Source organism: Callithrix jacchus, chromosome 4 (assembly GCF_049354715.1).
Source record: "Callithrix jacchus isolate 240 chromosome 4, calJac240_pri, whole genome shotgun sequence".
Lineage (NCBI taxonomy): Eukaryota > Metazoa > Chordata > Mammalia > Primates > Cebidae > Callithrix > Callithrix jacchus.
In genome coordinates, this window is record NC_133505.1 from 143,401,586 (window position 1) to 143,417,542 (window position 15,957).

General features: G+C 40.6%; 1 protein-coding gene across 4 annotated transcripts in view; it reads right to left on the reverse strand.

The window, feature by feature from the left end:
- Window positions 1-15,957, reverse strand: part of MAP3K5 (mitogen-activated protein kinase kinase kinase 5) — a 241,083-nt gene that overhangs the window by 51,478 nt on the left and 173,648 nt on the right. For all 4 annotated transcript variants that reach the window (XM_078370136.1, XM_035296827.3, XM_002747058.7 and 1 more), the window contains 3 exons: window positions 8,499-8,626; window positions 7,458-7,594; window positions 5,558-5,663 (listed from right to left, as the gene is read on the reverse strand). In XM_078370136.1, coding sequence (XP_078226262.1) covers window positions 5,558-5,663; window positions 7,458-7,594; window positions 8,499-8,626 — 371 coding nt within the window. The remainder of the gene's footprint in view (window positions 1-5,557; window positions 5,664-7,457; window positions 7,595-8,498; window positions 8,627-15,957) is intronic.

Here is a 15,957-nt window from a genome sequence, read left to right on the forward strand (position 1 = left end):
GAAATGAGACAACTGCAAGAATATGATTAAGTCCTAACGTCCTTTGTGAGTTCCAGTTTTCTCTGCTATTAATAAAAGTGGAAATAGCAGTTTTTATAGTGGATTTCATCAGTGACATAAAAACACTTTACCAATATTAACTGGTTGTGAATAGGTACGCTCTCATTCCCTAGACAGTGGAGTATAATTGAGGTATCATTTCACTGGGCCTCTTAGAAACTTCTAACAATTAGTCTTTCGAGACTAGTAAATACATCAACACTCATTTCTTCAAATGCATGAAGACTGTTACTATGTTTACTTCTAATCTTTTCCAGAAAAAAAGTCTAGTTCATTCATCCATTTCCTTAGCTCTATCTCTATTTCTCAGTTCCTAAATCGAATGCTTTAGCTCTTCTGTTGTCATTCTTACTTCTTAATCGTGACAGCAGGAAGATGCTGAAAGCCATTGTGAAAAAGAATGCAAATAAATTTCTGGTGTGCCCTATTCTGTAAACCAAATATACATGACTCCTGCTGTATGTCTGTGGTCCATGGACTAACAGGCTTAAGAGAACAAAGACAGGCCATGAGCCATCCACACAGACACATCATCAGATACAGTCACTAAGAATAGAATGAAAAAGGGAAGAGATTTAGGGCTCCATGAAATCAGAGACATGGAGAGTGTGCTATAATGGAAAGGATTAAGTGGAGGGGCCATGAGCCCTTGTCTACTTCTGGCCTGGTATATCCCAGGTAAACACTCAACTACAATTACCTCATTAACCCAAAGGAGAGGCTGGATCTGAACTTCAAATACCCCACAAAGCGGCTTCCCAAAGTCTAGCAATGAGTCAGGAACATGAATAGGAACGTATCACCATACACTCCACTTCTGATATACAAATAATATAGTCAGCAAACAAGAACTCATCCAAGATGCCATGTTGACTTATTTCAAATCATGAGGTGTTTGCCAAAAGAGCTGCTTCAGTATTTTCTGATTCATAACCAAACTGACAGACATTTTGATAAATACAGATGACACCTTTTAGGAATGTCTCATGCATGATTTATAGGTGAAAACTATAACATAAAATTCCTGCAAACTGTTCCTCTAAAAACCACTATCACAGGCAGAGGTGGACTGTAGTTTACGAAAATAAAAGTTTATCATTTTTAAGTCCTGCCATCTTTCCAGGTTTGTCCTGCAGACCTCATCATTGCATAGCAGTAATTCACGTTCATGTTCACATACAACTGCACGTCTGCTCTCAGAAAGGCTTTCACCTGACCAAGGACAAGGCAACCACATTCCCCAAAGACTCACCCACCCAGAATACAACATTGGTATCATTTCTCTTCATTTGTAGCTTTTCCGCAAGTGATAATTTTGTATGATTTAAATAAGCTCAAATGGTCTTTTAGAAAATGTGTTGAAGCCTACCACCCCCTTCTGTTGTCTCTGGGTCTAGACTAGAATTAATGAGAGAATTTAAGTTGCACTAATAGCTAAGTAGGAATTACAGCAGATCAAAATTTGGAAATTTAAAATTTTTAAACATCATAAATTGGAGAATTTAAGTCATGTCAACAACAAATTATGCAATATTTGATTTGTCAGATAATATTTCAAAGAGCTCCATCTGCCAACTGTGTTTAATTATCTCCCACTGAGCAAGTGCCAGAGAAACAGGTTGAGTCATGTGTTCTTATCTGCTCTTCTTTTTACTCCACAAACAGATGACACACAATATTTTAAACAAAGCAATTTATGCAGCTGGATAACGAAGATGCACGCCAACCTGAACATCGGCCTAAGGAAAATCAATGAGAGTGTTAACTCTAAAACTCTCATGTATCTGCATTCTAAAGTTTTTTTAAAAAATTACTTTGAAATACTTATTGTAGAATTTCTTTGCCACTGCACCTGCCCAGCTGTGGTACAGCTTACTGGTTAATTAAACCCTAATGTCACATTTCATTCATTCATTCAGTCATTCAACAGATCCACACTAAGGGCCTACTATGGGCCAGACATTGTTGTAGACACTTAGAACACAGCAGTGGAGAAAACAGACAGGAATACCCGGGCTTATGTTTTTGCAGTAGAAGCCAGATAATAAACTATCAGCATAGTCAGTAAATTACACAGCATGTTAGAAAGTGATATGTTATGAACAAAAAAAACAACACAGACCTGAGTGAAGAAGATCAGAGTGCCCAGGAAGGGTGCCATCGTAAATAGGGTGTTCATGGTTTGTCTCACTGCAGATGTGACATCTGCATTGAGACTGTCTGCGTTGCAGACACTGGAGGAAGTGTGGTAGCAGCAGGAGGAAAAGTTTGGGCAAAGGCCCTGCAGGGGGACCCTGCCTGCTGTCATGGAGGAAATGCAGGAAGGTCCATGTTTCTGGCACAGAGTAAACAAGAGAAGAAGAGTAGGAAATGATGTCTGAAAGGGAACAGACTCTGAATCAGGTCAGAGCCTTGTCCTCTCTTATAAGGGTTTTGGCATTTGTTTACTCTGAAAAAAAAAAAAGAAAGCCACTGAGGGCTCTGAGCAAGAGGACTTGGTTTATGAGTTAGAGGGATCACTCTGGCTGCTGTGCCGAGAGTAGACAGTAGGGGGCAAAAGTGAAGCAGGAGCACAGAGAAGAAGCTACCGGAAACACAGGTGAGCAATGAGAGTGGCAACAGTGGAGGTGGTGAGAATCAATCCAATTTTGGACACGTTTTCAAGGTAGAGCCAACAGCTTCCTGGATGGATTGGGCTGGAGTGTGAGAAAAGAGAAGCGCCCAGGATAAAGCTAAGTCTGGAGCGACTGCCAACTGAGACAGAAGAGTGTGCCGGGGACAGGTTTGGGGAGAAGATAATTAATTCCCTTTGGCCTGTTAAGTCTAGTTTGAGTCTCAGCTTTATTACTAACTAGCTTCGTGACCTTGGGCAAGTTATTCAACCTCTTTGAACCTTCATTTTCTCACCATGAACTGGGATAATGATACCTAATGATTAAGGCTGATGAACTAATTTCAATGAAACAACGTATTTAAAGCACTTAGTGCAGAACCAGGTATACAGTAAGCACTCCATAAATGGTCATCATTGCTGCCATTTCCCTCATCAAAATCGCCAAGAGGTGATACAGACCAATTTATTTTAACTCATTGGAGCTGACTAAGCACCCAGGGGACTTGGTGACCACCAAGTTCATGTTTAAAGCCTATGATGTTCAGAGATCCAGGTCTGCAGACCCTGGCCCTCAGGACCAGTGCTGGGGATGGATCTATGCACATTAGTGACACACATCACTCTCACGTGACACCAGGGGAAGAGGTCCAAGGAAAGGGCTCTGTGAGGACTGCTTTCCTACAATTCCTTTGGAGATTTTTGCAAAAAGGATGTTCCCCAGATTAGCAGCAGAAGATATTGTATTAACCTCCTGCCCCACAAAGTGTGTGAAAGTAGGTATTTTCATCTCAGAAGTTACTGAGTCTTAACAGCACTGAAACTGTCACTTGCCAAGTTAAGAGTATGAGGAAAAAAATGTAAAAACATTTAAAGTTATGAATAGGTCAGAATTTAGTTTATTCAAAAAAGTATATCCAAAATGTATTTAATTCTGTACCCTAAAATATCCATCGCCTTAAGGCAGGACCTGGGCCAGGGGTATTGCTGACTGAATGTTCTGGGGAAAAAACTTACAGAATTTCTCTCTCTCTCCTCCTGCAGGAAGGTAGAGAGAAAGATGGACTAGAGCCAGAAAGCAAAAGCAAAGAGCAAACGGTAGATACAAAATCTGAGTTCTAGCTAGGTGGGGGGCTCACACCTGTAATCCCAGAACTTTGGGAAGCCAAGGCAGGTGGATCACTTGAGGTCAGGAGTTTGAGACCAGCCTGGGCAATATGGTGAAACCCTGTCTCTATCAAAAATACAAATGATTAGCCAGACATGGAGGTGTGTGCCTGTAGTCCCAGCTACTAGGGAGGCTGAGGTAGGAGAATTGCTTGAGACTGGGACAGGGGAGGTTACAGTGAGCAGAGATTGCACCACTGCACTTCAGCCTGGGTGACAGAGCAAGATCCCATCTCAAAAAAAAAAAAAATCTGAGTTTTGCTAGGCACGACATCCTAGCTACTCAGGAGGCTGGGGTGGGTGGATTGATTAAACTCAGGAGTTCAAGACCAGCCTGGGCAACATAGCAAGACACAGTCTCAAAAAAAAAAAAAAAAACCAACAACAAAACACCCAATCTGAGTTCTATCTGGTACATACTGCTGTGACTTCTGGTTGCAATGTTTCTTCCCTCCCAGGCAATTTCCTCATCTGCAAAATGGAGGTACTCCCATCTACCTCACAGAACTGAGATGGGGTCATGTTGCTTCATATTAGACCAAAGATTATTCATGATCTTTTTCTCTCCCCGCCCCTCGACCTTTCTTTCTTTCTTTTCTTTTCTCTTTTTTTTTTTTTTTTTGCTAAATTTCTCTCTATAAGAAGAACTTAACCCTTCATGAGAATCAGCATGATGAAGTGATAAGAACCTAGAGTGGAGATCAGGTTTGAAATCTCACATACCCTCCCTATTACTGTTGAGCAGTCTTGAATCTCTTGAGTCTGAGCTTCCTCTTGGCTACTGTTACCTTTTTGGAAACACTTGGTCTCCACCCTCTCAGGACTGCACTACAGGCAGCTCAGGGGCTGCATTGCCTAATTTCTCAGGAAGGCTCTCTCCCTCCCTCTTGTGAGTCAGTTAGTCACTTCCTCTTTCTGAATTGAAATCCTGTGGTTATTTATATTGTGGCGTAGGGGAGTCAACAACAGAGAGTAAACAGTAAAAGAGGGAATTCCTCCTCCAAATGGGAAGTGATTAGGCTATGAGTAAGAATCACAGAGAGGTTGGGCCAAGGAAATGTTTAATAAAAAAAAAAATCTTGCTGGAGTTACTGTAGGCCAACCAGGAGAGAAGTAATCACATGAAAAGAAAAACAAATAACAAGTTGAGACTTAAAAAAAAAAAACTTCAGTGGCATTAAGCAGGAGACTAACTAAGCAAGTCATATAAATACAGGAAGAGAAAAGAGCCAAATAAAATTCTGTAACACATTTTTCAGTGAGCATCGAAAGATACCAATACTGGCCAGGTGTCGGGGCTCACACTTGTAATCCCAGCACTTTTGGAGGCCACAGGTGTATTGCTTGAGCCCAGGAGTTTGAGACCAGCCTAGGCAACATGGTGAAACCTTGTCTCCATCAAAAATACAAAACAAATTAGCTGGGCATGGTGGTGCAGGCTTGTAGTCCCAGCTACTCGGGAGGCTGAGGTGGGAGAATCACTTGAGCCTGGGAGTTTGAGGTTGCAGTGATCGGTGATCACACCACTGCATTCCAGCCTAGGTGGCAGGGCAAGACCCTGTCTCAAAAAAAAAAAAAAGAAAGAAAGAAAAGAGAAAAGATACCAACATTACTGTGTGTGAGAACACCAACTGAATTTCTCTCTCACATTATGCTCAAACTCAGCAATTATTATTTCTTTAATTACATGAGATCTGTATCATCATTGTAAAAACATACCAGTAAAAGTTTCAGTACAGGGGTTTATGCCAGCAAGCCTCTTTGATGTCCCGAAGTCAGAGATCTTGAGTACACCACTGTAGGTATTAATCAGCACATTGTCACCCTAGAGAACAGAGGACTTTCATCACAAATGTTATCTTTCTTTCTTTTTTTAATTTTCTTTTGTTTCTCTTTTTTTCTTCTTTTTTTTTGTTGCACAAATGTTATCTTTCTTCAGATACTGTCTGTTGTTGACTTGGTAAGTCCAATTTTTAAAAAAGCTGTCCTTACAGCAACCAATGACACTAATTCTGTATTCTTCATTAGTAGTTGATCTCAATAGTGAATTTTTGATACTGTTTTTTGTTTACATATTATCAGTGTGAAACCACCTTTGCAAAAATTATAACAGTGAGAAAATGATGACAGTAAAAGAGATATGATCTAACAACCACCATCTTGCCTTAAATTTCCAAACTGCCCTTGGTCATTCCAGGGTGTAGACCAAGCTCACTTGGGGAAATTTAGTTTATAGTTTAGATGATAATAGCCCTTCCCCAAAACTAAACCACCTTCATAAACCTAAGGAAAGGCAACCAGGTTAGGAGGATGAGAGGGGCCTAAAGTCTGCTAAGATGCAGGCATAGTTACATGATTATCAGCTCCTTATTCTGGGGGTCACAAGATTTGCAACATCCCCAGTTGTTTTCATAATTGACATCACTATTGTAGATCCTAAGACTGGCCTTTTGAGCTGTCTTTTCAGGCTACTCCATATCTGACTACCAGATGGCATTACCCAGACCTGTGACTCTGGACTCAACCATTACTGTGGCCCCCACCCAGAAGTGGACTCGGTGCACAAGAACCATTTTCCACACACCTATGATTGCATCCTCAACCAGTCAGCAGCACATGTACCCTAGCCCCCTGCTCGCCAAACTATCTTTGAAAAACCCTAGCCTCTAAATTTTGGGAGAGGCTGATGTGAATTATTATAAAACGCCAATATCTGGTTTTAGCCATCTCTATGTGTATTAAACTTTCTCGATTGCAATTCCTCTGTCTTGAGAAGTCAGCTCTATCTGGTCAGCGGGCAAGATGAACTCATTGTGTGGTTATAAGTTCTTCACAATCTGTTACTCAGATCACAAGACCAAATATGATTCCTAATTGGTTAGAGCTTGCTGCTATTTACAGATATGTAATGATATATGCATAATTAAATTATGATTTTCATAACTTTCCAATTACTTTACTTTCTTTTCTATGGTTCTTTACTTTTTCTCCTGGAACATGTAGGGACACTACAGATAAATGGGCATTTTGGTTGATTTTAGGGTAGTAATATTAACTTACTTTCAATAGTCTAGACTTTGTGAAAAATGTATTTGTTCTGAATTTTCTTTTTAAAAAGAGAATGTAAAGTTATTATTTTAATTTTAGAGAATCTATACCTTATAATTATAGTTCAATCAATGAATATGTGATACTTGTGAGAAAAGAGGAATTTTTTTTTTCTTCTAACCATTCATCCATTGATTCATTAAGTATTTACTGAGTAGCTACTATGGAAAAGGATACAAAGATTAACCAGCCTGTAAGCTCCTCAGGACCAGGGCCCTGTTTAACTTTAGACAACTGCATCCCACCCTGCGGAGCCCCTAGGAAGCATCATATAGTGGGAGCACAATCTTGTTGGCTGAACAGTTAAGCAGTTTGTTCCTTGAGCAGAAGTGATAACACATGAACATAAAGAAGTGATTCAGGGCGGAATTATAGCTTAGATTTCTGCTGTTTCTAAGAATTACTTATTCACCATTCTAAATTAACATTCATAACACAATATGACTTTTGCAAGTAAAATAATAACCCAGCAAAGAAAGAACTCATGAAAACGAATCCTGGTGCACCCCACCTTTATGTCTCGGTGAACTATCTGATTGTCATGGAGATACTTTAATCCTTCCAGTATTTGCTTTGTATAAAAGCCAATTGTTTGCTCATTGTCTTTTAATGGACCCCATTTGGAACGGAGGAGAGCAGAAAGACTTCCTGTAAAGTAGGAATAAATAGTAAATAAAACCTCATTCAAATGAGCTCTTTAAAGAATATTAATAACGTAACAGTAATTTGAGCTAACAATCATTGGTTCTTCACAGTGGCCCAGGCCCTGTACTAGATATTGGGCTCAAACATAAATTTGCAAATAGCCCTGCTCTGAAGAAGCTTGCTACCAAATGCGTCTAAGTAAAAGGCCAGTGTCAACTGCTAACCTTAATTCAAGCCAAGATGATTGGTACTGAAATGGTTCCCATATTTACGCACTGTCTCTGCGAAATTACATAATTCAAATGTAAAGCTTTTGGAACTTTAAATTATTTAAGCCTTATTATTATTTAAGGAATGTAACTTTGTGGCCTGAGTCATGCAGCGTGCAAGTTGTAATTTCTGTTTCTGCGATTATAGACTAAATCTCTTCCTCATTTTTGTCATGTAAATGATTGGGAAAGACTGAGTGGTGCCAAAGATAAGATCCCTTGAGACCATCGCACCTCCTTATGGAATATTAAAAACAATCTACCTTGGATTATAGCGAGTTGTAACCACTAAAGTTATGACCTTGTGTAGAAGATGTTGCCACCCTGTTGGTCTTTGACCTATATAAGTGAGACATGAGCTTCCTCACTTTGGAACACTGGCCCATTCTTTTGAAGTCTGTGTTTCCTGGGTGGCTGTCCGCAGCTTTGCACTAGAATGAACTCTTTACGTTAGGATATTTTCTAAATCTCATCATTTATGGTTGACATCTCCTAACAAACCAGAGGTAATATCACATGTCCAATTTTTCTTTCAGTTTAGACAGGTTAAGACCTGTACTCTAGTAAATCTCATTCAATTTTACTCCCCTTCAAGGCTCTACAAATTCATATGTTTTAAAGAAAGAAATATCTCTTACCTCCCGGGACCTGCTCCATGAAGATTTTAATGAAACCATTCTCACTGAAAGAGCCCAGATACTGGACAATATTTTTGTGCTTCAGGTGCTTATGCAATGCTATTTCTTCATGCAGGGGCTGAGAGTATCTAAAAGACATGCAATTGTCGATGAATTAATTATGTAGCCAGACTTTACCATATAAATTAAACAATACAAATAGAAAATGTCAGCCAAATATATGTCCATATGTAAAACCAAAACAACCATTTAAGGCCTTTATTTCTCCTAAGGTAAAAATTCTAAATTCTATGAGGTTGAAGGTGTGGTAGGATCTGAGGAGAAATGTGTCAGGTAAAGCCAGTTGTATACATTAATTCATTTTCATGAGAAGGCAGTATTGGTATGCCCATTTTACAGATGAGGAAATTGACTCACAGAGACGATGACTGACTTGTTCAAGATCCCAAAGCTAGTTACGGAGCCAAGATTCGAACCCAGGAGAACTGAAATCATCCACACAGTTTACTCTCCATATTAATATGACCTTCCTTCCTTCCTTCCTTCCTTCCTTCCTTCCTTCCTTCCTTCCTTCCCTCCCTCCCTCCCTCCCTCCCTTCCTTCTTTCTTCCTTTCTTTCTTTCTTTCTGACAGAGTCTCACTCTGTCTCCAGGCTGGAGTGCAGTGGCATGATATCGGCTCACTGCAACTGCTGCCTCCAGGGTTCAAGTGATTTTCCTGTCTCAGCCTCCTGAGTAGCTGAAACTACAGGCACATGCCACCATGCCCAGCTAATTTTTGTATTTTTAGTAGAGACAGGTTTTCACCATGTTGGCCAGAATGGTCTCGATCTCTTGACCTCGTGATCTGCGCACCTTGGCCTCCCAAAGTGCTGGGATTACAGGCATGAGCCACCATGCCCAGTCAACATATTAACACGACTTTCTGTCCCATTGGCCTCATCAACACAACTTTATTATTGACTATAAAACTTTACGATTACAATTTACTATTAATCAGTAGTCTCTTCACCAAGAAGACAAAACTTGCAAACAACTTTAATGTACATTCCAGAACTTCCTAAAAGGCTTGTCAATTCTTCAGTAGCAAACATAAAACCACTTTATCTCGAATCTCTTTGAGCCCCTTACGTCAAAATCTTCACCTTACTGTGTCCCCTAATTCTACTGTATCATGAGTTTTACCCAATCCTAATGAAGGCTCACCACTGAAAGTGTGACTTCAAAATTACATACTTGATATATGTTGCTGTATCCAATTATGAAAGTTACTTTATATTTCTGGAGCAGAACACTGTTGGTGATTATTGGAAGTATTGTAAAGCTTTCTAGACTCTTAACCACCCTGAATTTAATGTAGCCCTAATATAATTACTGTATTGCTTGCCAAATAACATAATTTCAGCAAATTGAGTTTTAAAAAATCAAATTGGTTTTTATTCATAATTCATGAGCAGTATCCAATCAAAACAGGAGGTCCACTGAGCATGACAAAAGGGTGGGTTTTCTTTCATAAGGTAGCTTGAGCAGGAACAAAAACAACATAAGCAAAAACCAAGTAGTTAACGTTAGGTTAGTTCAGGTTACTTCCCTTGCAGAGGGGACTTCCTTGTCACACCAGCTCAGGTTGGCTAGGTGCCATCTGGTCAGTCCCTGTGACCCTGTTTTGTTTTCGGTTTTGAAAACTGGCCTGTTTGAGAATTTGGCTATCATCTCTCCTGATTCCTAGAAGATCAGATCTTCAAGTAAACTGCTTAGTTTTGGTTTGGTGACGTGGAACTCTACCTTGGTTCCACAGGCTGGTCTGCTGGAGCTTATTGCAGTAGCTCACTCCAAATCAGTAGCCTCAAATTTTACTTAAAAAGCTAAATCCCTGCTTGGTGGTTCAGACCTGTAATCCCAGCACTTTTGGAGACTGAGGAGGGCAGATCACAAGGTCAGGAGATTGAGACATCTTGGCTAACGCAGTGAAATCCCATCTACTAAAACTATAAAAAATTAGCCAGGTGTGGTAGCACGTGCCTGTAGTCCCAGCTTCTCGGGAGGCTGAGGCAGGAGAATCACTTCAACCTGGGAGGTGGAGGTTGCAGTGAACCAAGACCATGCCACTGCACTCCAGCCTGTGTGACAAAGCGAGACTCCATCTCAAAAGAAAGAAAAAAAAAAGCTAAATATTGGTAGGGTGTCAGCAACAATAAATACAGACTCAAAGCAATTCCTCAAGATATAGATATGTATATAATCTAAATTAAATATGTACATATATATCTCCTATAATGGAGGCTACAGGTATGAAATACACTAACTACTAATTCATATTAGCGCAAACCTGATGTCTCTCATTTGTTTCAGTCCTACATGTAGGAAATCCTCAGATCTTACACTGACAAATCCATTGGTTAATACTGAATAATTCTATTTTCAATAAGCTTCTCAGAGTAAGTGCTATAGGCAAAGCAATTAATTTATAAAAATCTAAATTCACTTAATTTAAATATATTTTTATTATCTGTGCAATATTTCCAGAAAGCAGCCAACAACAATAACAATAACAAAATACTTGTATCTTTAAGATCTATTATTCTTTTTTTTTTTTTGAGACGGAGTTTCGCTCTTGTTATCCAGGCTGGAGTGCAATGGCGCGATCTTGGCTCAACGCAATCTCCGCCTCCTGGGTTCAGGCAATTCTCCTGCCTCAGCCTCCTGAGTAGCTGGGATTACAGGCACGCGCCACCATGCCCGGCTAATTTTTTGTATTTTTAGTAGAAACGGGGTTTCACCATGTTGACCAGGATGGTCTCAATCTCTTGACCTCGTGATCCACCTGCCTTGGCCTCCCAAAGTGCTGGGATTACAGGCTTGAGCCACCGCGCCCGGCCAAGATCTATTATTCTTTTTTTATTTAGAATTGCTTTAGGAACTGTGAAGGGCAGGTATTAAAATCAGTGCTTTAATAGTATATCAGTCAGAGATAGCAAAAACATTTTGAAAATTTCTTGAGTGAAATAATACCAGAAATAATACCAATATATAGTGTTATCAATAAGATACTTAGGTAATGACTCTCAGCTATACGGGCATTTACAAGTTGCTTCTTCTATTTCTTCTATGAGGGTTAAAAATACTTTGATGTTAGTTCATGCCTGTTCTTTTTTTTTTTTTCTTTTTTGAGATGGAGTTTCACTCTTGTCACCCAAGGCTGGAGTGCAGTGGCACAATCTTTGCTCACTGCAACCTCCGCCTCCCAGGTTCAAGTGATTCTCCTGCCTCAGCCTCCCAAGTAGCTGGGATTACAGGTGCCTGCCACTTCACCTGGCTAATTTTTGCATTTTTAGTAGAGATGGAGTTTCACCAAGTTGGCCAGGCTAGTCTTGAACTTCTAACCTCAGATAATCTGCCTGCCCCAGCCTCCCAAAGTGCTGGGATTACAGGCATGAGCCACCAAACCTGGCTCATAACTGCTCTTGATGTGCATTAGTGGCAAATACTGTGCCTCTGTATTCTACAGAGTTGAGAGATAAAGAAAAAATATCTGAAACAACCAACTAACTCAGATGATGATGATGATGATGATGATGATGATTTGAGACAGGGTCTGTCTCTGTCACTCAGGCTGGAGTGCAGTGGCACGAATATAGCTCACTGCACCCTCAGTCTACCAGGCTCAAGCAGTGCTCCCACTTCAGCCTTCCCAGTAGCTGTGACTACAAGCGTGCCCCACCATGCCCAGTTAATTTTTGTATTTTTTCTTTCGTCATGTTACCCAGGCTAGTCTCAAACTCCTGAGCTCAAGTGATCCGCCAGCCTCAGCCTCCCAAAGTGCTGAGATTATAGGCATGCATTAACATGTTGGTCCCTCAGTTAATTATTAATCAAAAGGCTCCCATCTCCTGATCCTCTACTGAAAATTAAAACATTAACACTCAAACTTAAGATCCTGGAGAAGCAATATTCTTACCTCATTATTTAAACTAAGGAGACAGCACAAAATTTGCAATAGTCAGAATCCAATTTAGCTAAGGACAAGCACTATTCTCCAATATAAAAAATATTACAAACATCCAGCATTTTCACTAAGTGTAAGTGCCAAGCATTAAATAAGGATGCAATTATAATTTGCTAACATCAACACATTACGCTTGTCTATAAGAATTATAAGAAAATAATATTTCTTCTCAATTACTTGTAAGAAGGGAAAGAAGAAATGGCCTAGATAATCAGAGATACTTATATACTTGGTTTTGACAAAACTATTAATCTATAGGTATCTCCAGACTACCCTGTCTGAGTCAAATCCCTACTGCTAACCATCTAGACCAGTGGTTGCCAACTTTGACTGGACATTTACATCTCCTAGAGGGCTTCTCACTGTCCAGGACAACCCCAGGATTTTTGTAAGGAGAGCTTGAACATGAGTATTTTTAAAAACTCCCCTGCTCTGTTCCATTGGTCTATGTCTCTGTTTTGGTACCAATTTGGTACCAGTAATCAACACTATGCTGTTTTGATTACTGCAGCCTTGTAGTATAGTTTGAAGTCAGGTAGCCTGATGCCTCCAGCTTTGTTCTTTTTTCTTAGGATTGCCTTGTCTATGTGGGATCTCTTTTGGTTCCATATAAAGTTTAAATTGTTTTTTTTCCGGTTTTGTGAAGAAGGTCAATGGTAGCTTGATGGGAATAGTACTGAATCTATAAATTACTTTGGGCAGTATGGAGTATTGCCATTTTCACAATATTCATTCTTCCTAACCATGAGCATGGAATGTTTTTCCATCTGTTTGTGTCCTCTCTTATTTCCTTGATCAGTGGTTTGTAGTTCTCCTTGAAGAGGTCTTTTACATTCCTTGTTAGTTGTATTCCTAGATATTTTATTCGCTTTGAAGCAATTGTGAATGGGAGTTTGCTCATGATTTGGCTCTATTTTTTTTTTTTTTTTTGAGACGGCGTTTCTCTCTTGTTACCCAGGCTGGAGTGCAATACCGTGATCTCGGCTCACCGCAACCTCCGCCTCCTGGGTTCAGGCAATTCTCCTGCCTCAGCCTCCCAAGTAGCTGGGATTACAGGCACGTGCCACCATGCCCCGCTAATTTTTTGTATATTTAGTAGAGACAGGGTTTCACCATGTTGACCAGGATGGTCTCGATCTCTTGACCTCGTGATCCACCCGCCTTGGCCTCCCAAAGTGCTGGGATTACAGGCTTGAGCCACCGTGCCTGGCCGGTTCTATTTGTTAACTATCATTCTCAGCAAACTGACACAAGAATAGAAACCAAACACTGCATGTTTTCACTCATAGGTGGGTGACGAACAATGAGAACACTTGGGCACAGGGAAGGGAACATCACACACTGGGGTAGGTGGTGGGGTGGAGGGGAAGGGAGGGGAGGGACAGCGGGGGGCAGGGAGGATGGGGAGGGATAACGTCAGGAGAAATGCCTGATATAGGCAACAGCGGAGGGGGCAGTGGCGGGAGACAGCAAACCACTGTGGCATGTATGTACCTATGCAACAATCCTGCAGAATGCAGGATGTGCACATGTACCCCTGAGTCCAAACTACAAGTAAAAAACAAAACAAAACAAAAAAATCCCCCTGCTGGCTCTCATATATAGTTGGTGAAGAATGATATAAAAATAATCAGTCCAGAGCCAGGCATAGTGGTTCACTCCTGTAATCCCAGCACTTTGGGAGGCTAAGGTGGGTGGATCACTTAAGGTCAGGAGTTCAAGACCAGCCTGGCCACATGGTGAAACCCCATCTCTACTAAAAATATAAAAATTAGCTGGGCATAGTGGTGGGTGCCTATAATCCCAGCTACTTGGGAGGCTGAGGCAAGAGAATCATTTGAACCCAGGAGGCGGAGGTTGCAGTGAGCCGAGGTTGCACTACTGCACTCCAACCTGGGCGACAGGATGAAACTCCAACTCAAAAACAAAATAAAGAAATAACCAGTTCATGGTATGTAGAATACCAGAAAAAAAAGCCAACCTGAGATTAACAACTAGTTGGGGGTAGATGATGAGAACATACTAAATCTACCTCTTCTCTCTTACAGCCACTTTCATTCTCTAACAGTGGTGTGAGAACATGAAAGAAACACACAGGAGAAACTGTCTCCGTTGCTCTGATGGCAGCTTGGTATACCCTGAGGTTGTATCATGCATTATTCACATCATACTACTTTAGCAATTATCCTTTGTAACTATATCTGCTATCTTTTTCAAACATCTACACCCCTGCAGGGCACATGGACAGAAACAACTTTGTTTGCTGTATCTTCACAATAATAGACTTGTCTGTAATCTCTTTACATTGTTAACAAGGAGATGCCCTGCACCAGCCGTTCAAGATAAGGGCTTGACATGCACAAGTCACATGTACCAACTCCCCTGTTACAGAACAGGAGCTGAAACATCTTGCTGGTATTGGTGTGTTGTGTGTGTGTATAGCAGCATTTGAATAAACTTAAACTATAGAGTGATTTTAAAAGTGGGTTTCTTCCAAGGGTCCACTTAAATCTATCAAGAGGGGAGACGAGAAGAGCTGTGGCTAAAAGTTAATGAATTTGGCTGCAGCAATTTGATAGTAACGACCTCATTAAATTTCATGTTGTTTCAAAGTCTACACTATATCTACGCTCCTTAAGATCCTGTAGGTCTAAAAGAAAAAATTTAAGATGACAACTTTATATATATTATCTAGGTATTTAATGAGTAATTTCTATTATCGTTTCATAAGAATCCATAATCATGTCTCATGAATTAACTAAGAGGAAACTCTGAAACAATACCCAACAGATATGACATTGAATGAAACTACACATGGCGGGCAGCCACAGCTGTTTGCTTACCTAATATCTACGCTTCCCTATTTCTAGGACTTTGTTTGGAGAAACAAATGGCTGACTAAAAAGCCAGAGTTGCTAGTTCCTTGTAAGCAGGGGTAGGTATTTTGGGCCAGTGCAGCAGAGGGGAAAGTATACTGGACAGTTCTGGAAAGCTCTGTTTTCCTTTTCCTTCTGGAATGACATATGGAGCCTGGAGGCAGTGTGAAAGTCAAACACTAAGGATAAAGAGCTGGGGCCAGGCACAGCGCTTGCATGGGAAGGGGTGTCTTTTTCAGTTTGCGGCAGTCAGAGAAGATCTCTCTGAGGGCTTGACATTTGAATTAAAGCTGAAATGATGAAAATGAGGCAATCTTGCCAAGATCTGGGCTGATCTTGGTATGTCCAATAGAGAGACGCCAGTGTGGCTGGAGCAGAGGTGAGGCCACAGAGGAAGCAGATCGCCTGTGGCCTGGTGATTCAAAGTAAGGGTTCTGGGTTTCATGCTGGTTGCCATAAGAATCCACTGAAGGGTTTTAGGCAGCAGTGACATGATGTGATTTTAAAAAATAGATATATTTTTTAGAGTGGTTTGTAAGTTCACAGCAAAATTGAGAGGGAGGTACTGAGAGTTCCCA